We start from the raw sequence: 27529 nt of genomic DNA on the forward strand, positions 1-27529 counted from the left end.
CAGTACCGCGTCACTCGACTTTCTCTGTAATTTGCTGTTGCTGAACAAATAATACACAAAACATTCCCAGCCATTTTTTTTTTTTTACCCACAGCTCAAGGTTAAAATGTGTTGAAATTTACCACACTTATTTCAAAATGGATACAAAACTGCTTTTTGCCTACAACCCATAATTCACAAAGTTTGTAATGTGGCGTCATATTGTAACCTGTTACAAAACATATTATGTTTTAATCCGTTTGTGTCGAGGACTTTTACACAGAACAAAATATTACGTGGCAATAAAAGCTACTTCTTCTGAGCTTTCACACCGGGAATAAAGACATAATTTAACTTGAAAAAGTTCTTCATAAAATCAGAAAATACTTTCTCTTTGTGAAGGACCAGATTCACAAAGGAGTTTACAGAAATAATGTGTCGTCATGTAACATATTTACTCAGCCACCAGAAAACATGCTGCATTGTGATATATATCGTTATCGCGATATTAAATAATCTATACCGCAAAATAAAAACATGTCTTGTTGTTAGTGAGACTGTTGTCGTGTAGCGGTGAAGCCTTAGTTCATTACTTTAACAAAAGGCACCAACAGTTGGAGCCAGTAGAAATGACAGGAAGTTCACACTGGTTTCAACAAACCGCCGTCCCTTTTTTGCATGGCATATAAAAGGTAATGACAGGATGTAGGGAGACACATCACTGAAGATGTTCTGCATATTACTCACATTAGCGCCAAATAACAAGAGGAACCGTTGGAGAGTTCTCTAAAAATATCTGTCCTTAACTAAGTTGGCTTGTAGCCTGCAGACTAAATGCCATGACAGGGGCTCGACCCTGAGCTGAGGGAACCAACACCCTCGCCCCCAACATGGGATTATTGTCTGTTGGCTCCAGAGATGTGACCCCCCCACATCTCGGGACCAGATACTTCTCTTTTTCTACTCTTGTCACTTCTGACAGTTTGCATGTTGCTACACATCCGGAACCCGACACAAAGGCGATGCCTGTTGGGATTTTCCAGCCTGTCACCATCGGAGGAAGAGAAAAAAAACAGACAGCAGAACGAGATTCTTTGACGAGCGGTCACTTAAGATTCATTGAATCAAGAGCGTCTCCGGCCCTGTGGCGTTTCGCACATTAACTCCGCATCTCCGCTAGTGAGCAGAAGTGACGGCTGATAATTTAATTACGCTCTTGGAATAAGGAAACGCTAAGTGGCGTCGGGGAGGAGGGGATATCTGCATGGGAGTATACCACAGAATATGTGCACGCCGCTTCACCTCGGCAATGCACAAGGCAAAAAGATGGCAATGCCGGTAAATCGTGCAGTGTGCTGCAAAAATGTGCACGTCCATTTGTCCCCGGCGCTTTCTCTCCTGCTGTGTAACAGTAGCTGCAGTGTGTGAGAGACGGAGAGGCTTGGCAGAGGCACAGAGCCCAGCTGGAGTGGTCACATCTTAATGGAGTCCGGGAAACACAAGGCTTTGGTATGCTAACACCAGTGTCACTTGGCTGTCAGACACACACACACACACACACACACACACACACACACACAAACACAGAGGGCAGCTATTAATGTGTATACAACACAAGCCAGGCCCAGTGCGCACACGTGCACACACACACACACACACGTTCATTTATCCGTGCACAAACCCCTTGAGTGTTGTGCCACTCAAAGGCTTTGATGTCATGTCTGCTGTTGTATGCCGCTTGTGTCAGTGTGATTCTCCCCGCAGACCGTCTCAAGCTGGAATCTGCATCAGGAAATAGCTGAAAAACTAGATTTCAGTGGCTCGGAATCATGTTGCACTCATCAGCCACACTTCCTCTGTGCTCCTATCTTTATATGTGTGTGTGTGTGTGTGTGTGTGTGTGTGTGTGTGTGTGTGTGTGTGTGTGTGTGTGTGTGTGTGTCCTCTACACACAGGCACTGCTCTGCACTGAGAAACAACCAGAGAGACGTGCCCTTTAGCTTTACACATTCTTTTTAGCTTTGTGTGTAGCTTCTATATGATATATGTGCTGACATCATGCATTAAAGAGCCCATGCTCTCATTTCTGGTTAAATCAGACGTTTGAGTAATAGAGAACAACAGTGCCTTATGGGATGTTGCATGTGTGTGTGTGTGTGTGTGTGTGTGTGTGGCAGAATATTATATTCACGTAAAAGTACTTGTTTGGGGGGAAAATGGAGTGAAGTAAAAAAAAAAGTAGGCCAGTTGAAATGTTACCCTGAGTAAATGTCACTGCTTTACATTTAAAATAAAAAGTGAGGGGGAGGGGTGTGATGATATATGATACTGCTGTTAAGTGACAGAACACCTTCAGGCTGCAAGTTCGGAACAACATGAGCAACAACACACCTTCTGGCCAACAGTCTGTGCATACAGCTGATCATCAACCATATAAATATATGCAGCTTTCCTCGGGTGAAGAAGCTGCAGCAGAATGCATGCAGAAGAGCGAAAACTCAGACAATTAAATACAAAAGATAGAGATTAAAATAAAATCACCCTTATTTTATCCAACGGCAGAATAAAACATCACCGGAGCACAACACAACACAACGCTGCAGACACACGATACAGCGACGCGCGACTGTGTTGCTAGGCAACGAAGCGGACGTTCTCCAGAGTCCAGCCAGCTGTGTTTTTTGTTGTACTCACCCGCCGCGACGTCCTCCACAATCTGCTCCGGGTTCAACTTCTGTCCCAGTAAAACCAGTACCACTCGGCCCCTGCTGGTCCCAGTAGTCCTCCAGGTCCACACGTTTGGAGAGAAAAACCCCAACGCGCCTCACGGAAGGTGTTAGCATTTAGCATGTTAGCCAGGCCCAGCCCCGTAGTGCATTAAATCAGCAGTAAGTAAGACTGAAGCAACGTTTTACTATGCCGAAGTACATTAATGCCCATTGGCAATGATCAATAAGTCTGATTGCAACCGACGAAGTACATCGTCGGTTAAAATAGAACAGGATCGGCAGCCAACTAACTTTATTGTTCAGTCTGTTGGTGTCAGTCAAATCCTTGGTTAAATACATTCTGTTCTATATACGATTCATCTCACTCTCCATTAAATTCGTTAACTATGTTACCATATTTCTAAGCTAACTAATGACTTAATGTTACATTAACGTTAGTAATGTGTGGAAACTTGACCTTTACGAGGCCAGCTAGCGTGTTAGCTTTACAATGCTAGCGAGCATCGATGCTAATAAACAGTAAGGACGCGCTCACGTAGCCTGTCCACGAGAATATTTGGCCGGAGTCACAACATGAGAGCGCATTGATCTCATCGTGGCTGGTCGTCTGCTGTCATTTTAGTGTGTTTTTGCGATGAAATATTGTTTATCAGCCCACAAATAAGAAGGGAATTACTAGCGTTAGCAGGTAGCTGGCTGCGCGCATTAAGAAAGTAGAGAAGTGGGCGTTGCTATCCACCAGGAGCCAATCAAATAGTTGCAAGCCGACCACTGGGGTTGTTGTCTTTTTTTGGGGGGGGGGGGGGTTATTATTCGCTGTGTACTTTTTTCTTCTGTTTTCATGGAACTTTTTTTTTTTTAACTCTAACTTGAAATGTAGAAAACGTACAAAAATATCAGCTTGCGTATGTAAAAGTAAAATTAGCAATTTTAATGACAGTACATGAAACGTGTTACTTCCGTCCTGGATGCCTCACGCACACACGCAACATAATAAAAACATAACAAGAAGCGGAGGAGGTGAGAAGCTCATGAGTGGACGTCACGTGACCTGTCACGATGCTTGATTTTATTAATTATGCGGTCAGGTTTTCTCCTACGTCAGCGGCGGGACTGTCCACTGTGTTAAACTCCGTATCCCGAGGGGCATCGGGGCATCCAGCTGCTGTCTGGGCTTTTAAACTCTCGCAGCTTGCCTTTGCTTGTGTTTGAGCGCGTGCTTGGAGCGCGCGTGAGCAGGCAGTGTATTTTCTCCAGCTCCTGTTGTGACTCCTGCCTGCTTTCCGGTCAGGATGCGGGCGTGGGTCGAGCTGCAGCTCGTCAACACATCTGCTTCCCGTTCTCCTTCGTCCTCGTGACACCGCCTCGCGCTCCTCCCTCCTCTGCTCGCTCTGCCCTTGTCACATCGCTGTCCATCAGCTCGAGCCTTTCCTTCCCCACACTCATCTCTGCTCGTTTCCCCCCGTTTTCCTCCTTTATTCCTCAGCAGAGAGCATATCGATGCTTGCCTCCTCCCTATCTAGTGGCCCTCCGGTGTCTCTGGTTTCATTATCTTCTGATCACTTCCCTATGGAAGCCCATTTCTGCCTCAGTCAGAAAAAACGTTATCAATTACTTACTTAGTATCTCAAATAATGACTTAATATCTAAACATGTTGACTTAGTATCTCAAATAATGACTTAGTATCTCAAACTAATGACTTAGTATCTCAAATAATGACTTAATATCTAAACATGTTGACTTAGTATCTCAAAATAATGACTAAGTATCTCAAAATAATGACTTAGTATCTCAAAATGATGACTTCCATCCATCCATCCATCCATCCATTGTCTACCACTTATCCTGTATTCAGGGTCGCGGGGAAAATGATGACTTACTATCTCAAAATAATGACTAAGTATCTCAAAATAATGACTTAGTATCTAAACATGTTGACTTAGTATCTCAAAATAATGACTTAGTATCTAAACATGTTGACTTAGTATCTCAAAATAATGACTTAGTATCTAAACATGTTGACTTAGTATCTCAAAATAATGACTTAGTATCTCAAAATAATGACTTAGTATCTAAACATGTTGACTTAGTATCTCAAAATAATGACTTAGTATCTCAAAATAATGACTTAGTATCTAAACATGTTGACTTACTATCTCAAAATAATGACTAAGTATATCAAAATAATGACTTAGTATCTAAACATGTTGACTTAGTATCTCAAAATAATGACTTAGTATCTCAAAATAATGACTTAGTATCTAAACATGTTGACTTAGTATCTCAAAATAATGACTTAGTATCTCAAAATAATGACTTAGTATCTAAACATGTTGACTTACTATCTCAAAATAATGACTAAGTATATCAAAATAATGACTTAGTATCTAAACATGTGGACTTAGTATCTCAAAATAATGACTTAGTATCTCAAAATAATGACCCAGTGTCTGAAAATATTCACTTCACATCTCAAAATAATGACTAACTATCTTAAAATATTGACTTACCGTAGATGACCAAATAATCGCCCGCGTGCAAATACGCGCCTGTGCTCTAATAGCCGCCGGGGGTCCGACCTCATTTTGCATAATAAACGCCGGTTCAATTAAACGCCCGGGCGATTAAGTGTTTACCATAGTCTTGCACAGAAAACAAAAGTTTTTTTTTAACAGCACTTCACCGGCTCTCACCTCTTCTGTCAGTCAGCCCCTCCCCTCGCGCTCTCTCTCTCTCTCGCATGCAGGCGCGCGCACACACACACACAGACACACAAACACAGGCGCGCTAGACTGAGGGATATAGGGATATAGATAAATGCGCTAAAGTACAGTGTTGAAATTACCGCGATCGCCCCCCCCCCTTCCGTTATCATTCATAACACTGCTCTGATCAGCTCCCTGTGTCGCGGTAACACAGACAAACTGTCTTTGTATTTATTGTCTGATGTCAATAAAGATGCGTCGGGGGGAAAAAGTCGTTTTGTTCCAGTGGTGCTATGGTGAGCTCCTTGTTCTTTGCATGATGGTCTGGTGCTGCTCATTGCAAAAATAAATTGTAGCCTGTTGCAAATACGCGCCTGGTTCTTATAAACGCCTGGGTTCCAAGTCGATTTAGCATATTAAACGCCCGGGCTACTAAATGGTCATCTACGGTATCTAAAAAAGAAAAAGGAAAAAAAGAAATACATTTCATCTCAAAACATTGCCTTGGTGTAGAATGTCATTACTCTGGGAAGGTTTCTCATTATTGTTGATTGATTCTGACAGTGGCGGATGTGGGCTTCCGTACTTCCCCCCGTTCCAAGTCGTCTTTAAAAACGATGTGCTGATGCCGAGCAGAAGAGCCTGCTGACTGCGCTCCAGCGGTGCAAGGTCAACACGTTTTTCACAGCTCATTTCCCTCAGCTTCATTCATTATCATTGAGTCGTCACCCTAAACCCTCCGCCACCGCCGTCACACACACACACACACACTAATATCCTCCACACTTTCACCTCATGACCTCACCTTATCACCTGACCGCCCCATGTGACCACGGTCTTGTGAGGTGGCTCTAGTACGATGTTCTCCTGCTGTTCAATTCCAGTTGTTTTTTTTTTTACCAGTTTTCTGTATGAAGCAGTTTTGAGTAAAGTCAGGGCTTTTTGAACAAGAACGGCTTCCTCTGTGCAGCAGCAGCAAATATTAATGCTACATTTCTGGCCGCTGTTACGCGCTGACAGCCAGTTAATCAGCGAGAGATGTTGCTGTCTTAAAACTGATATTCCGTGAAACCTGCAGACTGTGCAAACCCCCGAACACCAGCTTAGTCATGATTCAAAATCTGTTTGGCTGTGATGAAAAAGATATTGGGGAGAAATGAATGCCATGCAGGTTTTGCCAGAAGTTCATTAGTTTCAGCTTCAACACGTCGACTTCTCATCCGCCACGTGGGGTTTCCGACCTCAGCAGGCGGAGGTTTTTTTTTAAAACCATAAATCACTGACTGAAACTTTTGGTGTTACATTTTCTCTTATTTGCTGCCGGTGAAGCACAGAAACAGTCTGGACAATTATTTTAAGATCGAAGATTATTCGAGTGAAACAAAGGGAGTTCTGTTGGGTTTTTTCAGAGGTGTCAAAAGTGCAGACGCCCTCTACTCCAGTAGAACTACAGAAACTTGTTCAGTAAAAAAGTGAAAGTAGAAGTACTGATTCAACTTTAAAAGTGGAAAAAGTACAAGGTCTGAAATGTACTCAAAGTAGAAAGTACAAAGTATCCCGGTGAAGGAGTAGTCAAAAATACAGATAGCTACTTTAGTACAGTAACAACCGGATCTTGACAAGTGCATTTTTCTTTGAATTACTGCCTTTTGCCTCGATATGTTCCATCTGCCAATAAAAAAACAACTGGCATCTTTTGCTTTTTTACCTCGTTAGGAATTTCAGCTCCGGCGCCGCAGACGGTTTTATCATCATGCTCAATCACATACTTTATTTTGAAAAGCTGTCACCAAACACAGAACCTCTGATAAAATCACACGTTGGCATGTTGAAATCTATTAAGGGTGATTACATAAAAAAAAAACCTGGTTTCTGTATTCATGAGGTCAGAATCTATGTGCCTATGCAAATAGGACGGAGGCGCTATCTTTATCAAAATAAAGCATGAGATAAAGTATGATACGAATGTTTGCAATGATAATATATGGCAGATTAAAGTCTGAAGGGTCACATTATTTTGTGTTGTATCCCTTCAACATGTTCAGGTTTTATAGGGCTCCATCACTTTGTGTTACAGCATTCAGTGTTTTCCCTCCTAATTTATTGTGCATCCTTGTTGGCACACAGCAAACAGGCGGAGAGTACAGAGTTAATGTTTGTTCATTAATAAAAAACTAAGAAATGTGGGATTGCTTGTTTTTCCGCTGTTTTGAGTGTGGTTTGTGTGGTGGTGTACGGCTGTTGGATGGATACCAAGCTGTGAAAATGAATTTCCCCCAGGGACGATAAAGTCAATCATAATAATCATAAAACTCCTGAGTTGCACAGAGTTGTATCGAATTGAATTGACAAAATTATGTTTAAAAAGACCCATAAAAACCCTGTCAGCCTGGAGTGTTTTACCATTTATTTCTGTCCATCTACCATGCCATGAAATGTGTTGTCACTGTCCCCTAGTGGTGAGTTCTGGAACTTACATGCAACTTGGAGCAATGCGGCAGGAAGCACACAAACATCTGTCAAAAGCAGAAATACATCTTTTTTTTCTTCTTTTTCTTCTTTTTTAACGACATGTGTAAAACAGAAGTTTATCCCCAAACAAAACAACGTAAATAGCACCAAGTTGACGTACAGTACCAGACGAGTCCACACGGAGGATGTCGAGCGTGCTTGTCAGTAGAAACCCGTAGCAGCGTATTAGTCCCATGTCATCCACTTCGTTTAATCATCGCTCTAAAGTACACATCATAACAATGCAGTCACTTCATATAAGTTAAAAACAGGTCAAATGTGAAAACAATCATGATCAGAGGGAAAAAAACAAAATGCCCAATAGAATCAAATCTCAAGGGAAAACATTACCCAGCTATACAACCATGTGTGTCTTTGTATTCTCCCTCTCCTCTCGTCTCTCCCTCTCCTCTCGTCTCTTCACCAAACCAAAGAACGCCCTGAACATCTGGAGGCACTGGGGCGGGGAGCTGATAGGAAATGGCTTTTTAGCCGGTTCAGCTCATTTGAATCTGTGCAGATGGGATTTGAAAGAGAGAAGCGGAGGAAGTCACTTGATCCTAATGAGGAGTCTCTTCTCCTCCAACGGTTCTGTAGCTCAGATGCTACTGGTCTCATTTTTGGTCGCCTGCATCCTTGCTGCAGTCTTTGATGTCCCCCTTCAGCTCGGCGAGCTGCTCCGAGTGCACGGCCAGGGTGCCGTTCACCTCGGCCAGGTAGGAGTCCGAGTGTCTCTCCAGCTCCGCCCGGATCCTCTCCAGGTGCTCCGCCAGCTCCCCGAGGCTGCTGCACTGGCCCTCCACGTGGCTCACCCTGCTGTCGACGTCCTTCACCTCCCTCTGCACCTCTATGGCCGTGCTCCGGCAGCCCTGCAGCTCCCCGGACAGCCGTCTCTTCAAGGACGCCAGCTCCCCCTTCAGCTGGGCGAGCCGCCGCTCGCCGGCCCCCAGCAGCGAGGCCTGGTGGCCCACCAGCTGGGTGATGCCTTGCACCCGGTTCACTATCTGGTGCTCCCTCTGCTCCCAGGAGGCGTTGGCGTGGCCCACCTCGCTGGCGATGAACCGGATGGAGTCCTTCAGGCCCTTCAGGGTGCGGTTCACGGAGTTGATGTTGACCTTCAGGAGGGTGATCTCTCCCTGGACGGCGCCCTCGCTCTCCTCCTGGGCGATGTGGAAGAGCAGGCTCTGCAGGGTGTTGTTCAGGCGGTCCAGCTGGTTAGAATGGGTGTCCAGGCGGTCGGTCATCTTCTTCCCCATCGCCTCGCACTCCTCCTCCACTTCAGTGCCACCGATGCCCCCTGCTGGCGGGGTGGAAGGCGAGCAGGACGAGGTGCAGAGGAGCTCCAGGTCTATGAGCTGTTTCTGAATGCCGTCCAGGTCTCCCTCCACTCTCCTCCTCACAGACTCGATCTCCGTCTCCAGCGCCGGGACCACCTGACCCTCCAGGAGCGCCGGAGCGGTGGCGTTGCTCAGCTCCTCCACCGCCACAAACACCCTCTCCTCCAGGGTCTTCAGCTTGTCCTCCAGCATGGTCTTGAAGCCATCCAGACCGCCGGGGGGCGCCACGCCGTCGCCCTCCGTGGCGTTGAGGCGAACTTCTATGTCCAAAAGCCGGGTCTCGATCAGGGTCTCCACGTGTATGGTCTGGTCGGCGAGGGCCGTCTGGAGCTGCCTCTGAGATTCGGTCAAACCTTTAACGGACTCCTCCAGCAGCAGCACGCGCTGGGACAAACTGTTCACCTGCAACGATCAGAGACGTGTTAGCCAATCAGACGCTCCCCTCAGCGCTAAAGGAGCAGTTTGACATTTTTGGCAGAGAGACTTTTATCAGTCATCCCATCTAAGCGTTTTCCTGGCAGAAAAGCGTCTGCAGGGTGCTTCCTCCCAGCGTTTATTTCAGCGTTTCTATGACGACGTCAACGCTTTTACCACCGTTTTTTATGATCGACTAGCATCGCCCTTTCTTTTTTATGATCTACTTCTATTATCTGTTTTGGCTTCTCATCGTTTGTTTGACATTGTTTTGTTGTGGGTCACCATGACAACCGGAGGATGCTGCTCTCAGACTGTTTGATGAGCTTGACACCTCAATCTGACAGCCGAGGACGTTCTTTGTTCTGATATCATCCATCTGATACATATTATATAAACATTCAGGAGACACAATCACGGCCAAAACAACGCTTTTTCTCGCTCTCAAACTTTTCCTTCAAAGCTAACTGTTCTGCTCGTACACTTATTCCATGCTGATCCATGTCGTACCTGTCCACAGCAGCTCTCCGTGAGGGTCAGACCCTGGATCTGAGCCTGCAGAGAGCCCAGCTCCTCCCTGATCCCGGTCGCCTTCCCATCCAGGGACTGCTGCATCTGCTCCTGGCCGTCCACGTGCTCCCGGTGGCACTGGTTCTGCATCGCCCCGATCTTCTCGTCACAGTGGCTCTCCATGCCGGTCAGACGGCGCTCGAAGCCGTCCAGGATCTCGGCGCGCACGCCGGCCAGCTTGGCGTCCAGGATCTCGTCCAGGTGGATGGTGGCGCTGGCTTCGGGGATCGGCCTGCCTCGGGCTCCTTCCAGCAGCCTCTTCAGCTGGCCGTCGTGACCCAGGACCATCCCCTGAAGGACACGGGAGAAGACGGATACATTTAAAGGAAGGGGAAGGAGAACCTGGTCTACGTGTACAGAAACCGCATCAACACCGTACCTGGATTTCCTCTAAGATGTGGGTTTTGGCTCGCAGGTCATCCTTCACCTCAGTCACCCTTCCCGCTAAGTCTCCAAACCCGGTGAAGCCTTCTCCTTCCGCTCCATCAGGAGTTCCATCCGGGATCACCCCGAATCCCACCACGGAGTCGGGCCCCTGGGGAGCGTTGGACAGCAGGGACACCAGGATCTTGTTGGTGTCCTCCCGGAGAGATGTGCGTAGCCGGTCCTCCAGGCCGGCCACCATCCCGTTCAGAGTGTCCAGGCCCTGGGTGAGGCGCCGCACGTCCTCCTCCATCCGGTCCATACGCTCTCCGGTCACTCCCGAGATCCCAAACCTGGTTCCTGTATCAGGATCAGACAGAAAGGAGGGCGTTCTTTTAGAGAGGGGCGGGGCTTCACTGTAGATCGGTTGGTGTGTGTACTCACCGTAGTTGGGTTTGCCGTTCCCAGCAGGCAGCTGTCCCGTGGGGATTTGTCTGTGGTTGGGAACGCCGGGGACGGGTTTGCCCGGCTCCAGCTGGCCTCCTCCTGGCCTCTGGTCTATGGGGGGTCTGGGGCCGTGGGGGAAGCCCTTCACGCCCGGGCGATGGGGCAAACCCGTGCCCCTGAACGGTGGCACCATGACGTCAGGCAGCGACGTGGGTCCGTCGTAGCAGTGCTCTCCGGAGTAGCCGGGGCAGCACCTCCACTCCAGCTCCGTCACCGCCTTGAAGCCCACCTTGTACTTGGGCTTGTAGAAAGTCCTGTACCTGCCGGGTCATGAAGGAAAACCAGGTTTATCAGACCATGTTGCATCTGTCATGTCGCCAAAGTCTCACATGTGGACTGGACCAGGATCGAGCTGGACCGGGATCAAGCTGGACCGGGATCCAGCTGGACCAGGATCCAGCTGGACCGGGATCGAGCTGGACCAGGATCAAGCTGGATCAGGATCAAGCTGGATCAGGATCAAGCTGGACCAGGACTGAGCTGGACCAGGAGTGATGGCAGGATCACAATCAGAAATGGGGTTCAACACCAAACCATAAGCAATCTACAAGAATATAGTATATAGTATATTAAAATATGTTTGTTATATTTAACATACACCGGTACATTAATGTATATATATATATATATATATATATATATATATATATATATATATATATATATATATATATACTGTATATATAGTAGTATAGTAAAATCAAATGCAGCACTATATACAAGTATATACATTATGCACTACATACATACACACACATTTTGAAATGATCAATTAAAGTAAAGCAAATAAAGGATATGGTGTAATATTTATAAAATTGTGCAGTGATGCGTTCAGGAGCTCAAGTATTCGGTTTAAAAGAAAGGAAGAGTGAAGTGGTTTAGTGTGAACTTCCACTAATTAAGAGCAGAGAGCCGGGTGGAGGAACGGGAGGTGGCGAGTGGAGATAAAGGGATGAAGTTGTTCTCTATGGATTATACGTGGATTAGAGGAAGATTAGGCGATTGAGACAGAGTGGAACAGAAATGATGAGGCATGAGAGGACTGAACCAGGGTCAGCAGCACCGACATCACTGTTCTCTGGTCTACAAACTCTCTCTCTCACTCACACGTCCACCATTCATCCGTCTTCTTTAACGTAAAAGGACCTGAGAGGCAGATTACACAGAATCACATCGAGCAGGTCACGGCGTCTGAATGGATTCTCTCATACCTGCAGTGGTTTAGTTCAATCAAGTGTGTTGGATGTTACTTTTATATTCTCATCGGTGTAGGAGGGCTGGTCAGAGACATCCTCATCCAGATCCAAATAATCAATAAATGAGCACATTTTAACAGAATGAAATGGACTAATATGTGTTTTATTAAGAGTGACCACTAGAGGGCAGCAGCGATACAGACTGGATCCTCACTCTGAAGTCGCTCCTGCAGCAATAAACCCAAACTAAACACTTTCAGGTGCATTTCCCTTTTCTTTTCTTTTAAACTTACATGACAACGGGGCACTTCTGACCCCAGATGCACTTGGTGGTGTACTCGGCCTTCACGTAGGTGGCCACTCCGTCCTGCATGATGCACGTGATGTTCTTCTGGACCACGTAGGCGCAGTGGTTTCTGTGGAGACACACAAACAAGTCATTAAGGCCGACTGTAAAGAGATTACACAGAAGGTGTCTGTTTCATTAAAACGTCTCACGGATGGAGGAAAATAGTTCCTCCATCAAAATGCTCACAAGGTCTTTTGAGTGACGTGATTCCTGGAAAGAGACTTTCAGTGCTTTGGGCGTCATATAGTCCCTTTATGTTTATGTACTGTGGTGGTCTTCAACACAACTCATAGGAAACTATCTAGAGTGAAAAACTCTGGATAAATATGATTGTTTTAATTTTGCGGTGAACTGTCCCTTTAAAGCCTCCAGCAGATGTGACGAGATTATTTCCTTCCTTCATATGACTGAATTTATTCTGTGTGGAAGCTTAACTGTTCTGTTTTCTGTCTCTCCTCTATTCTGTTGTGTGTTTTATGTGTATTTGTACTCCTCAGTAGTAGTTTCACCGTACTTCATCACTGATGTTGCTGCCTCTTTGTTGCCTTGTTGAAAACACAGTTTTTTTCTAGAATTGTTGCACAAACAGAATTGTTCTATCATGTAATCTTGAAATAATATCATTTTAATAACATTTCAAATTGCGATGTTGGTTTGCAAACTATAACCCAACCTACTAAATTACGTCCCCATAGAAATAAACTGCACTCTCAATTATGTTTCCAGGGAAACTTTTCTTTCTATTTTTTTTTCAGACCAGCGGCCTCAGTTTGAAACACGTGATCAATGAACAAAAACTAAACATGCTACTAAACTACATAGTTGGGTTGAGGCAACAGAACTACTCAAATCTAATGATTTGCCTTAAAATGTCTACGAAACAAAAAAGTGAAACCATTCGGTTCAAACATCAGATTCCGGGTAAAATCCCTGTTCTGTGTTTCCACCACCGACACAGACTCCACGTAATCCACAACGCGTTTCCATCGAAGCGCCACACAGAGCAGCTTGTTGCGTGGGAATGGGATTTCTAGACCAGATCAGGTTTTCTGATGTTGCATATGGATAACTTATGTCGAGTGATTTAGGTGTTTAATTTCAAAAGCGCATTTTTTTATGGACCTCTGGCATCAATCATGTGATGAAAGAGGTTATTTGCTGATTCGTGTCCGGTCTTTTGTTTCCTTCTAATACAAAAAGAATTCAGGCATCGTTTTTATCGACACATCGATTTGAGATGAAATAATTTATGAAGACAAGAGAGCCTGTTTCCCAGATACGTCCAACACATAATAACATCACGATAACGTCTTTGAGCAGTCGTTGCATCATGCTGGACCAACTTTCTCCGTCCTCCCGCCTCATTGCCAGCGTCGCCATAGCAACGGCTGAAAGTTCCCCCCGGCCCCGGCGCAACACAGGAAACGATGATCTGCTCTTCAGACTCACATGTGAAGCATTTCTTACATTCAGGGGGGAGCTTTCAGCAAACCCATGCGGTACTTAACGCTGCTCCACAGCTGCTCCAGGACAAATACGAGGTTTTTGGAGGAGCAGGGGAGGGACACTGGGGGGCGGGGGGGGGACCGGGAGAGTCCACATGCCAAGTTAACAGGTTCAGAGGGCTAACAGGCAGCCTGTCAGAGTCGGTGAGAAACCGCTGCTGCTGCTTCCTACAAACCGCTGACTGTTTTGACAGTGTGTGTGTGTCTGTGTGTGTGTGTGTGTGTGTTGACATATGTTAATGGCGGTGAAAGGAAAAGGCCAGGAGTCAGAATGACAGAGGTCCTTTCATACCAGCCTGACGAGCTGCTGCCAGGCCGTGCGTTGTGGAGGAAGTGGCGGTTATGACCTGAACTGATGTGGTGTGATGGGAGTCCTTAAAGCACTTTAAAATCACACGTCCAATTTACTGGCTGCGGCGGCGGCCGACTCCGAGCTGGAATCATTGTTTTCTCATGGAGAACTGCTGCAGAGAGGCATGGTCGGGAAACGGGATGATTGCTGCGTGCTGCTTTCATGGTCATGGTTACGTGTTAGCTGGAGGCTATCACCTAGGCCCCGCCCACAAAAGCACATTTACATAACAGGAAACACACGCCCGATGTCGTGCTTCACAATAAGAAATGAAGGCTTTAAGAGACACAAGTGGTTCTGCATCACAATGACACAGTTCCCTTCCAGCGTTTCCTGCTCGGTTCTGCTGATGCTGCTGTTACGACTCTGCTATGCTTTCATGCATTTCTTCTTTTTTCTTCAGCATCCCCACCTGCAGGCTCTTGTTCTTTCCCATCCCCGAGGTGGGGAACATATCTGAACACACACAGGCCCCCGGTGCCAAAACAAACGATTTCTTCTTAATTTGCTTGACATGTGAAAAGTAGATTTGTACAAGCTCACATTTACGATACTCCATCCAGAGATTATCAGCCCTACGGTGAGTGGTTTAAGTACTACAGTGTAAAATCTCAGAAAGTGTTTCAAAGTGTATGATTCCCTCCTCTCATATGACAGATTTATTAGGCTTCAATAGGCTTTTTTTTCTTGTGCATGCAGGAGTTGGGAAGCACTTCTATCAGCACACAAGGGTTTGTGACAGCTGATGGAGAGCGTGTCTGAGTGTACAGCGCAGTAAGTGTGTGACCCCTCCTCATGTTACCGTCAGCAGGGTGGAAATCGACCACCGGTTTGTTTGTCAGGTGCACATCTGGGTGGGGGGATGGGGGGGGCTGCAGAGGCAGGAATCCAGATGGACATCGGGATAGAACAAAAAAAAGTCCTGGTTTCTGTTTCTGCCTCTCTCTCTCCCCCAGTCTGCCTGTTTTCACAAATCTGTCAATGTCATTTGGGTCCTGAGTGATATTTTATCCTCGGGGTCTTACAGGCGGAGGGTTCTGGCATATGTGAGAATCAAAGTGGAGCGCTGAGATAAATCCCGTCCCTCTGCGCCGCGGCGTCGCTCGGGGCAACTGCAGGTCACCTCCTCCGCTGTGTAAAAACAGATCTTTTATAGGACGAATGTTGAGCTTCAAGTCCAGAGACTTGTGTGTGTGTGTGTGTGTGTGTGTGTGTGTGTGTGTGTGCACATATTAAAAACATGCATCGCAGCGCTTTCATCACATCCACCGAGACCACACAGCTCCGCAGGACGAGGATTACCCGACGCTTCATCCACAGAAATATGAACCTGTAATATGCGAGTGGTCAGCGCTGCAGGGTCGGTGAGGACTTTGTTTTGTCTGCGTGTGTGTGTGTGTGTGTGTGTGTGTGTGTGTGTGTGTGTGTGTGTGTGTGTGTGTGTGTGTGTGAAGGAACTCCAGTCCTGGAGCAGACTAAAAGGGGGCTGAGAAGTCCTGATCCAGCATGATCTGACATCAGAGCAATAGAGGGGCGTGCCGGCGTGCTCGGCACTATTTTCACACCTCATCCCTCGGCCAATGCAGCACAAGGAGACTGTTTTTTTTTTTTTTTACAGAGTATAAATACTTTCTGATGTTTGTTTTAGCACTCGTCGTTGGTGACATTTGGGAGCGGTTGGCCACACAGGACGGGCGACTACGTGCCAGACAGTAAAAGTCACTGAAGTCAAGTCAAACTTTATTTACGACCTGCGTTTACGAAGCAACTAGCTTTAGGGCAACGTAAGACATAACCGCGATAGATGGTGAGAAATAAAATCAGCAAACTGCATTTAAAAACAGAACTCACAGCACTCGTGACGGTAAATGATAAGAAAAGTCATTGGGGGGTTTGGTTTAAGAAGGTTAAGGAGGGTATTCCAGACCTCTGCAACGCTCCTCCTGGGGGACCCCGAGGCATTCCCAGACGGGGTGATATATAAAATCCCTCCGCCGTATTCTGGGCCTCTTGGATGTGCCCTGAAAACCTCTACAAGGAGGCCAGAAGGCTCAGCACCACCCAAAGGAGCTGCACGGGTCTCTAAAGCTGAGCCTCGCCACCCTACGAAGGAAGCTCATGTCAGCAGCTATCTCATTCCTCTGTCACTACCTTAAGATCATGACCACAGGTGAGGGTCGGAACATAGGCAAACTGCTGAATCAAGAGAGCTTTGCCTTTTGGCTCACCTCCGTCTTCACCACAACGGTCCGGTACAAGGCCCAAAGCAAGGGGTGCAAATATCTCGGGATCTAAGAGCAGCCAACCAATCAACAGTGTGCTTTTATCTCAGTCGTACGTGGTGGATGAGACACAGATTTCCTGCTTTGATATGTAATTGCACGGTGATATCGTAGAGCTGTTGAACTCGTCAAGGAGTATTGAGTTCTCAAACAAGTCATAAAGGTGTTGAGCGAAGGCAGGTGAACTATTGCTTAACTGACGGGCAGCAACAGCAAACAACTGAGCCTTCTCGTTATGACTTTGCCCTTGGGGAAGGAGCAAAAGGCATCTGGTCAGACGACCTGAGCGACCCAGAAAGGAAAAGGTCAGAGGTATGGGAAGGCTCCAACATTCTTAATAAAGACTAACAAGGCTTAAGGCCTTTGTGTGGGGGCGTGGAAAAAACAACGGCATGAGAATGCAAAATATTCAGCTACGAATGATACCAGCAGAATCCACTTTCGAAGGGAGATTCTTTAATGTGTCCTAAACCTTAATATGAAACCAAAAGCCCGTTCAGAACAGCAGATGGTGGACAGCTCTGTAACGGCAATAGTGCAAAGATCCCACTTTGCTGGACGGAGTATATGTTTTTAATTAGTTAGCAATGGTTGCCATGGTTCTGTGTCTACAACATCGGGAACTGAGTCCGAAAAGAAACTTTGACCCCAAAATTACAGCAATTTATCCCGATGCGTGTACCAAATACCATGACAGTGAAGATGTTTGTGAGCTGGTGGACCGACATTGCCTAAAAGCCTCTAACTGCAGCTGAACTCACCAACCTTGTTAAATAATGTGATTACGTTCCACTTGTGTGGTCAAAACTAAATGAGGCCTCGAAGGGCTCTTATACTAATTCACAGTATAGATCCACAAAAATGCTAATTGGCTTCCTGCATATTCTCTACACTGTTGTACATTTCATATTTCCATGAAATAATCATATTTCTGTGTTAAATGGAACCTTCTAGTTGAATCCGACTGTAAACAACTCAAACTCTGAAAGAAAAGAAGCCTCCAGTTGATCCCCACCCTCTCTGAAACACCCAAGCCCAGCTGACTCAACACTGACTCAACTCCATCAGCGTGTTAAACTCTCTTGTGCAGCTCCCACCTCCACCTGACCTCCGTCCTCCCCAATCAACATCAAAACAGGCTCCTTCTGCCATGTTGGCAAAGCCCCACTTAACTGTTTCTCCTGCCTCCCTTCCCTGACACCCCCTCCTCCTCCTTTTAACGCCAAAATATTGTCTTTTTTCTGTCATTGGAGCGTGTCATTCTCTGACTGCTAGTCTGGTCCCACTGTAAATATTTCCAGTATAGCATTACAGTTCCTAAATCGCTTCACAGCCTCCCAGGGGGAAAGCAGAATTCCCATCTCGGATTCTCATGCGGAGCATTTTTGGCAAATATTATTGCTGCTAGACCTCCGTCCTCTGCTGGGCCCAAAATAACTCACCTTTCAATACCTTCCCCCCTCCCAACCTTTTTCTCATAACCTCCTGCAAAAAAGAAAATCTGCGAACTGCAGGTAATCTCTGTTTACTTATCTAAGCATAGCGGTGCTGCTCTCAGCTCTGTTTTTAACCCGGACGTTTCGTCGTGGCACTGAAGGCCTCGCCTTCCTCATTACTGACCGCTCTCTCACCTGCAGGGTTCCTGACCGTTTGAACCCAGGCCACTGCTGTTGCCTCTGACAGATTTATGACTGGACCAGGCCAGATAGAAAAAGCATGCAATCTTTAATAGGACCTTTAACAACCGTGTCTGTGGGCTAACAACTCTCCTCCAGGGCCCATCTCTTTCCATATATGCTTTTAATGAAACCGATCTCTCGCCAACTGGCCCGGTCTTGAAGGCCCTGTGGTGCAGGGTTGACAGACGTTGCTCTCATGGCTACTGATTAGGGGTTAAAGGAAAGACGTAATAGTCCCAGCTGTAGACCCAAAGGGGGATCACCCTGACATTCATGGACACAGTCAGCTCCGATGCCGGTTCTGGTTATTACAGCTTAAAGGCAGACCATTACTTTTACATGTGTGATCAGCCGCTTATCCCCACTGCAGCAATAAACCCACGTAGATGTGTTTACAATTTCAAATCATTTATATCCATTATAGATTGTTTGAGTTGTTGGACGTTGTTTTGTTCCGTTTTTCACAGTAAGAGGCTCAAACGCCGGTAGTGAAAAAACACACCAATTACTTATCCTCAAGCATTTCCCAGAGCGCATAATCTTCTTTCAGTAAGAATAGCTCTCTGTGTTCTGGAAATAAACGGGGGGTTTCAAAAGGAATTGTTAGATTTGTTGGGATCATTGTGCTGAATGAGCTCGGGAACGGAATCAACAGGAATGCGTTTGGCTGCTGAACAAACCAAAGCAAGAAAACCTCAGGGACCATATAATAGTTATAGATGGCCAAAGTGAAACCGCAAGAAGTCAGGAAAACCTCATTCGACATCAACGAACACCATTTCCCATTAAGACCTAGAACTCTGCGGGTTAAACGTCGGGGGCAAAGGAGGTCGAGAGGCCGTGGCTCTACTTTGAGCCCCCCTGGATGTCTGAGCTCTTTAACCCCGGTCTGGGCAGGACCCTTCTGTGTGGAGTTGCCTCGTTCCTCCCAGAGTTTCCTGATCGGATTCATACGCAGATCCTGAAGGCAACGAACAAGAGTTTGGTATCGGTCCGTTTGTAGTCCAAGTAGTATTGACCAATTACATTCCAGCAGGTTTTTATTGAATGAGGGTAAACCGGCCTTGTTCAGAGAAAAAGAGGCCAAATCCATTGGCTGCAATGCAACCTGGGAACCCAACGGCTACCGTCTGATGTTGATTTAGCTTTTTATTGGTTTAAAATTAGCTTGTAAAACTAGCTACTTGTAAAACGTATAAGTCGTCTCTCAACTCCGACTCCCGTCTCGCATCTCAAGTTGCTCATCTGACTGTAAATAATGCGCAATGTACGGAAAAAGCGGGTCTTGGCACCCTGGATATCTGCTGGTGACGCACCAGAGCCCCAGAAATACAGCCCCCTTAATCCCAGAGGCTTACCTGTCATCAGACCGATAGACGACGGGTTCGCAGGTTTCCAACTAGATGGAAATAGATGATCCGCCGTGGCGACCCAAGCGGATCATCGGAAATGGAGAAGACGAAGGAGCTCACATGCGGTCTGTCCATGGAAGGTTCAGGAACCTGAATGTGGATGGGAGTAGGGATCGATATTCATGGGAAGCTGGACCACCAAGTTCAAACCTCAAGACCAAGTGAGGTTTCAGGGAAAATGCCGGTACAGCCTTGTTTCCACCAATGCTTTCACGGGGGATTTGATTATAACAAATCCAGCCTATTAGATGGTAAAAACATTTTAGCAGAAAGCAGCAGGTCAGATGACCGAGTGTTGGTGAAGAGCTTGGGAGTTTCCTGCCCAGCCTCCGTGACCCCTTAGCAGGAGACCGCCTCCATTCTTGTTCCTCCAGCGGCCACTCAACACAAACTTACAACAGTAACCCATGACCTCTGACCTCGACCAACTCCCTGGCCTCCCCCCCACCTGATCTCTGTCCCATACATCACTGAGAAGCCCAAGGACATGACTCTAATCTGATCAGTGAAGGCATGTGGCATCTGCTGGGATCCTAATTGATTTATACAACACTCGTTTCCCAACTGATGGATATGTGGCTCTTGGATCAGGTTTCACCTGTTGTTGTTGCATTTTGTGGTGAAGCGGCGTGTTATGGTAGAGCTTACTTTCATGTATCACCAAAAAGCTTCGAACAAACCCGTAGACGTCCGGTCGAGGTCGAGCTTGTTAATTAAAGACGAGCTCAAAAGCCGTTTAAGATCTACCACGTATTTCAGAGTGGAACAGGGAAGGAGGCGGGACTTCACATTGGGAGGCATTTGATTGGATCGTTGAGAAGATTAGCTCACAACCGTCTCCAGCTCTGCTCTACTAAAAGTTACAGATTGATTGATGGATGGATGTCATGATATTATTGGCTGATACTAGCTGATGTAAGCATATGGTCATGTTTCGTTTCTTCAAGAAGAATAAAACATTGGAATTTTTTCAAAGAAAATACGAAGAGATTAAAGAATATGTCATAAATATCATCATTATGAAATGTCCGAATGTGATTTCTTTGGATGAATATATGGCAAAAGGCCTAGGATGGAACAGTTGGAGCTCCATATAGGCTTCTAAGTAATAAAGCTGTGACAGGTAGTGACTTATTATACAGAGAGACCTCTATGTAGCACTGAGTGAAAGGAACGGCCGTGAAATCAAATGACTCGCTTTCCTGCCAAAACACAGATAATTCAACATGAAGAAAGAAAAAAAAAGTCTGTGGTGCACGACAGCTGAGAGTCTTTTAAATACCCCCCCCCACCAAAACAAAAAAACATGTGACTTTGTGTCAGTAAGAAACGGAGGAGTTTGTATTTACAAGCTGTGAAAGCACACACACACACACACACACACAGTACATGTGTTATTTTTAAGTCTCTATTTCCACTGACCGGTCAGGCCGACAACAACTGAGCTCATATATCTGCTATGGTGGTCTGACAGCGTCTCCAGGGCCCGCCGGGAGAGACTATCACCGGCTACCGGCGACCTGCCGACCATCTGTCATTACCGATCAGCTACCTTACTTCAACGGCCATCGCATTGACTGGTTAATCCGGCGGTCTTGGTATTTCAGGCGTGGAGATGTGTTCGGCACGAAGTGGCGTGGGTGAATATAAATAAACGTCTTTGGCGTGGAAACGTTAAGCGATGCCGCTGTCACATGCCGCCAGCAGTTTGACATATGAGCAAACAATGACAGGAGACCCATTGTCGCCGCCGAGGCATCAAATGATCGCCGCATCGTGTGCAGACTTTCATCCAGGAGACCGCTGTTCGTGTCCTGTGCAAAACTAAAAGTAAAAGTTTTTGCATTGCGTCGATATTCACGTGAGTCGTTAGTGAAGTTAACGTCAAGTATGCTCCCTAACTAAGTGACTTTGTCGACTAAAACCTCACTTCCTGTGAAGATGGGATATCCAGCTCATAAATAAAACGATAAAATTCATTTTACAAATGTCGGGTGACAATGGTGATTTCTGGCTCGTTAAAAGTGACGATAAACACGACAAGGTGACTGAAAATGAAGGTGATATGTGATGGGAGGTGGAGATCGATGGGCCGTCCCCCTGGTGGTGAGGGTGAACAGAGCGGCGTCCTGCGGCCTTTGGACCGAAGCAGCAGGTATCTGAGGAGCTGTCCGAAGACATAACGGCTCTCTGGGGGAAGCAGAGCAAACGAGACGGGATGGAAAAGACAAACAGCCCTGCAGACGAAGCATCACCACGTCCGTCCAGGCCAACATGCATCCACATCGGTCTCACGGCTCCGTGGCTTTCAAACCGCTAATGCTTTGCTTTGGATCGTTATTTCCATCTGCTCGTGCAGTTTGACTGTCCTGACAACAACGACATCACAGATCACTGAAGATGACCTCAACCCCCAAATTCATTTCATGCATTAAAACAATTCTTTTTTGTTAAAATAAAAAAAAAATGAGGCATTAATTTATCAAATATGTGGTCGTTTACATATCTTTCCTGAACGGAAATCTGAACGCTGGATGAAGTTCAAAATGATTCTTGTTTCACTCTTCGTATCACTCCATGAATCTGAAACGAACAGAAATAATAATTTTTCACCATGTTTTTAGTAATGATGTGTTATAAATCAGCTTGTATGAAAAAAAAACCCTCATTTAAAACCTTCAGAAGAGTCTTCAGACATTTTGAAGACATTACAGGTGAATAGGGTGAAATTAATAACTAAAAGGTATCTTATGGTAACTTTAGGAGAAATCTGCAGAAGCATATCGACAAAGTAGTAAAATAAACACATATTTAGGATATTTTCTTTCCTCTCGTCTGCAAGAAACATACAGAAGCAAAATAACCCAAAATCTGTGCATGAAAAATGCCTGAAGAAGATCCTTCATCTGAACTTCTACCTTCAACAACAACCTCAATGCAAACTCAGCTGAGCTTATTGATTGGAGATTAGTTGTACCACTCCCTTCTGTCAGCGGCTACCCAGCTGTAACACACACACACACACACACACACACACACACACACACACACACACACACACACACACACACACACACACACACACACACACACACACACACGTCCCTCTGAGGGATCAATACTCTTGTCATCAGCTCAGCACCCCGATACCAATAATAACGCCTTTGTTTTCCTCATGCAGCGTGTCATTGTTGTGATGTTCCTGCCGCTCCACAGATGTTTTTAGGTGTGAACCACAGAGAACCGCTGATGGCGAGTATCGGCCAAACAGAGAGTCGATTCAGGGATCCGTTACCGAGCCGATGCCCTAACGAAAACCACATTTCTGCAACTCGCTGGTGACATGTGTTTCTCTCGGGGAGAGTTGGGCTTTACCAATTCAACACCCCTGCAAGCGTGCAGGAGCACCAGTGACATACAGGGACATAAGTCATAAGTCAGCACTTACTTGTGGCGGGTCATGGGCTTGTTTGGCGAGTGGTGAGGGTTGAGTCCGGCCTTGAACAGGTTGTATCTGTTCCCGTAGAACGGATTGACATGGCCGCCGTAGAACGTTCCTTTACTCTCCGCCACAGAGAGCAACACGCCTACGAGAAGGAGCCGCGCCGCCAGGTGACACAACTGGGTCCTCATGGTTTGGTTAAGTCTTTAAAAGCTCAATTAATTCCAGAGTCTTGGAAAAGTGCAACAGGCTGCTGAGGGAGGAAGAGGAGAGTTGGTTTCCCCTCAGAGCGTTAAAGTCTTCTTCCTCACTGGGCCCCGAAGGAGTCACGGAGCCCAAACAGCTGGACCATCAGCAGCATCTCCACACACTGAGCTCTAGTCTGAACTCATCGGACGGAGCGAGGGGGAACGAGTGAGGCCGGAGAGGGAGGGCAAGAAGGGAAACAACACAGAGGTGTTGGAGGAGAGAAAAGGGGGAGAACGGGAGAGACAGAGAGAGAGGGAGTCTCTAAGAAAAGCTTCAGCTCCGTACGCTGACAACACATGCAGACCTGCCGACTGGACTCGAACCCCCGAGTCCTCTGCGCTCGGCGTGAGTGTGTGTGAGAAGCAGCGTGCTGCTCTGCTGCCTCTGAAGGGGCCGGCAGACTGGATTTGCATGTCCCACCCCGAGTCCAGGCTGGCTGCTCTGCACGAGGGGAGGACCGACACACACACACACACACACACACACACACACACACACACACACACACATTAACACACACACACACAGCTTCAGCTCGGTTGGCCATCCCGTTTCCTGCTCTGTCTCCTTTTCTCTCCTTTCTATCTCCAACAATTTCCTCGTTTGTCTGAATGATTTTAAAGCATTAAATCATTGAAAAAGCAAAATCTGCGTGTTTATATTCAGTTTACATTCAGTAGCTAGCTTAGCACAGAAGTGTGTGTGTGTGTGTGTGTGTGTGTGTGTGTGTGTTTCCAAAAACTATGAATTGTCCCCCCAAATAAAAAATACCCTAAATTATTCAAAATTGATGAAATGTATTTTCAGACTTCACATTCTTCACATCTAAAAAGAAATGATTGAATGGAGGCTTGAGGGAGGCGAAAGATAAGAACATGAGCAGACATTTAAAATGATGATTTACTAACTATAACAGTTCAGTTTGCAGTGATACGCGCTGTTTAGGAATAATAAACTAGAAAGGTGAGCACAATAACTGATTCCCTGTGCAGTACTTTATGAATGATATGACGAGCCTCTATGAAGTTGTGATTAATGGTGGCATGGTATGAGTTGCATATGGGCAAAAAAAACAAACAAAAAAACGCTTTAGTGTCCCCCCCGATCCCGACATCGGATCTGCACCCTGGAAACCTTCGGAGCTACCACGTCCCACACTGTCACTAACTGCTCACTCCATAAAGATGATCGTTTTTGGGGTGATTTCAGAAGGGTGATATCCAGAATTTCAAAGTGAGCATTAAAACAAGTTAAAGAGATATAGAAAGAAGTTAAAGCTCACGGTGTAAAAGTGAAAGCAGCACATCAGCTGACCATCGAGACAGAAGCAACGAAGGCTCGGTCGCTCTAATTCACTTACAGCCTTTAAAACTCTAAAGCAGCATGTATGAGTATCACTATTACACAACCCTGAACCAGGACCAGCTCCAAATCCACAAAACCAGCATGGGAATGAAGAAAATCGCAAATCATTGCATGATCTGTTCAAAACAGTGCTAATTTGCATATTTTTCCAGAACACTGGTTAAAGGCAGGCTCTAAACTATTGAACTGACAGATCGTTGACATATTAGAGATATTAGAGGTTTTTTTAGTGAGGGAGGGATTTTGGATATCTCTTTGAATCACTCCATTAATCAGACAACGCTGTCAACAGACATAAAAACTATTTGTACCATGTTTGTAGTTATAAAATATTGAATAAGTGAGAGTATGAATGATGTGTGAATAAAAACCTGAGGAATGAAACTAACGTTTGCTGGATGTAAAAGCTCCTGAAGTGGAGATTTCTGACTGAGAAAGAAGTCATTTAGAGAAAATACCTTTTTGAAGACACTTTATAAGAAACACAAGTAACAGAAATCAGCATGAGACTTCCCCACTGCATCACGGTGAATGCATGTTTAAATATGCAGATGAGTTATTGTCCTTTGGAGAATTTCATATCAAATCTATGGACGCAATCAGACCAAGTAGTTAAATAAACACCTAAATTAAAATGTTGGATGTTTTCTTTCCACAGTCTGAGATCCCCCCAAACCCCATGTTTTTCTCCTTGTCCTCCTCCATCTGTTGTGGGAGCAGCTGGACATGAAAAGCGTGGCCATGTGCGTGGCGAAGACGCCGGCGATCGGGACACAATGGACCTCCTCCTAACCTCGCCGCGGTCAGTCATTAAAAATCCCAGCCACAGCTTCGGTGGCGATCAACACCCCGACCCCCTGCTTACGTCCCGCCGCGCTCCCATGTAGCCGCTGAGTTCATGCATAACTGCCTCCTGTGTCCGGCTGCAGGGTTTGGCCCTGGGACTTACGCACATTCATTCAGTTTCTATAAAAAAAAACATAAAGAGAGAGCGTCTGATTGGCGTCTAACAATATGTCCAACCATTTATTGTATGGGAGATAAGATTGTTGTTGATGGTTTGTTTTAACGATCTAGGAGCAACAATGTTTTTATTTAAGAAGAAAATCAAATCATCTTATCAGCCAATAAGGCGTTAAGCAACAAAGCCAGATAAATACATGTATTTGGTAGAGAAACCAGCAAGAAATCACCGGATGCTTCCAGACACATTCGACTGAAAGACACCAGGTAACACGGTCACACTTTAAACTGTGACACCTGTTGCTCTTAATCCTGACTTTAGTGACTTAGCCACTGCTACCATTGAGCCCACACCATCACTAACTGCACTGAATAATGATTTACTATTTCTTTGGATGGAAAAACGGAAACAATCTAATTCAGAGAGACGGATGGAGGATATATCCAGGATGTTTTCAGATGTTTAGAAACTACCCAGAGAGGGAAGACTTGGCGGCGTTTGAAACGGCCTCTTTGTCTGGACGATTGGTCTGCAGAGTCCTTCACACCTGTGTGCCGACGACGCACCATTTACCCGGCTTTATTTGCTCTTCATTTACAGGTCGGTGTGAAAGAAAAGCACGGTTTCACGGTGTGCAAAGAGACCCGGCGGGTCAGTGGAGGAGTTTCCACATCCGTAGACTTCAGGCCAGAGAGTGCTCAAACATGTTAATATCCTTTCACCTTCTCACTTGATTTCATAGGATAAGAAATCGTTGAGGCTTCTTTCATCTGTTTTCTTAAATTACTCTTTTAATTGGACTTTATTGCATTTTCTCACTTCAACACTTGGCTTCTGATGTTTTATATATAAAAGCTTTGAATTGCCTCGTCGCTGAAATGTGCTTCATAAATAAAGCCGAGTGTGAAGCTGCTTTAGCATTTAGCCTCCTGCTGCAGATTCATCCCGACGCTCCAGAAACTGTCACCTTGCAAAAAGCAAGAAGACGGTGAAGAGGAAACTATTTCTAAATCTATTCTGGCAGACGGCTCCGTGCCGAAATACTATTTTTCACAGAAATGACTGGCACGATTTTAAGCAGATGTCTGCCGCAGCCCACTGTCCAGATGTTAGGGGGGGGGATCTCTCAATGTTAGTTTATGCTAATTTATAGCATTAAATAGAATCATATGAGCCTCATGAAAGAACAACCAATCCAAACATCAAATAAAATAACTGAATGTGAAAGGATCAACATTTATGGAATCTTTCGCTGTAAACCACAAATTGAATTTTCTGTTTGAATTATTAATTAATGAAGCCAAACAGTTTTCGTTGGCTCGTGAGTTTGGGTTCGTTCCCTTTCTCTTCCCCCCGTTTCCTTGTGTTTCATGCAGAATAGAGGGTCACTCTGCCAAATACTGGACCGCATGTCTTTGGTGCTACATCTGTGAGTACTTTCAGGCTCCTTATCTGCTCCGGACGGATTCCACACTCTGAAACCTGAGAACAAATTCATGCAGCATTTTTTAAAGTCTATCGCCTCTCGAGCACTGGCTCATATAATACTTTGGCTGTTACACTGAACGCAGTGACCAAAAAACATCACGGCGCTCATCGTGCAATTTTCTCGTCTTTA

At 45.8% G+C, this 27529-nt stretch overlaps 1 protein-coding gene across 1 annotated transcript; it reads right to left on the reverse strand.

The window, feature by feature from the left end:
- Nucleotides 1–6946: 6946 nt before the first annotated feature.
- emilin3b (elastin microfibril interfacer 3b) lies at nt 6947–23983 on the reverse strand. The gene is made up of 6 exons (XM_084014542.1): nt 23340–23983; nt 12606–12728; nt 11054–11376; nt 10626–10969; nt 10187–10537; nt 6947–9664 (listed from the first exon to the last, which is right to left on the reverse strand). The coding sequence occupies exons 1-6, from the start codon at nt 23522–23524 to the stop codon at nt 8540–8542; spliced, it is 2451 nt and encodes an 816-aa protein (XP_083870668.1). The 5' UTR covers nt 23525–23983; the 3' UTR covers nt 6947–8539.
- Nucleotides 23984–27529: the final 3546 nt, after the last annotated feature.

The sequence above is a fragment of the Eutrigla gurnardus genome, assembly GCF_963514095.1.
Source record: "Eutrigla gurnardus genome assembly, chromosome: 8".
NCBI classification, from domain to species: Eukaryota; Metazoa; Chordata; class Actinopteri; order Perciformes; family Triglidae; genus Eutrigla; species Eutrigla gurnardus.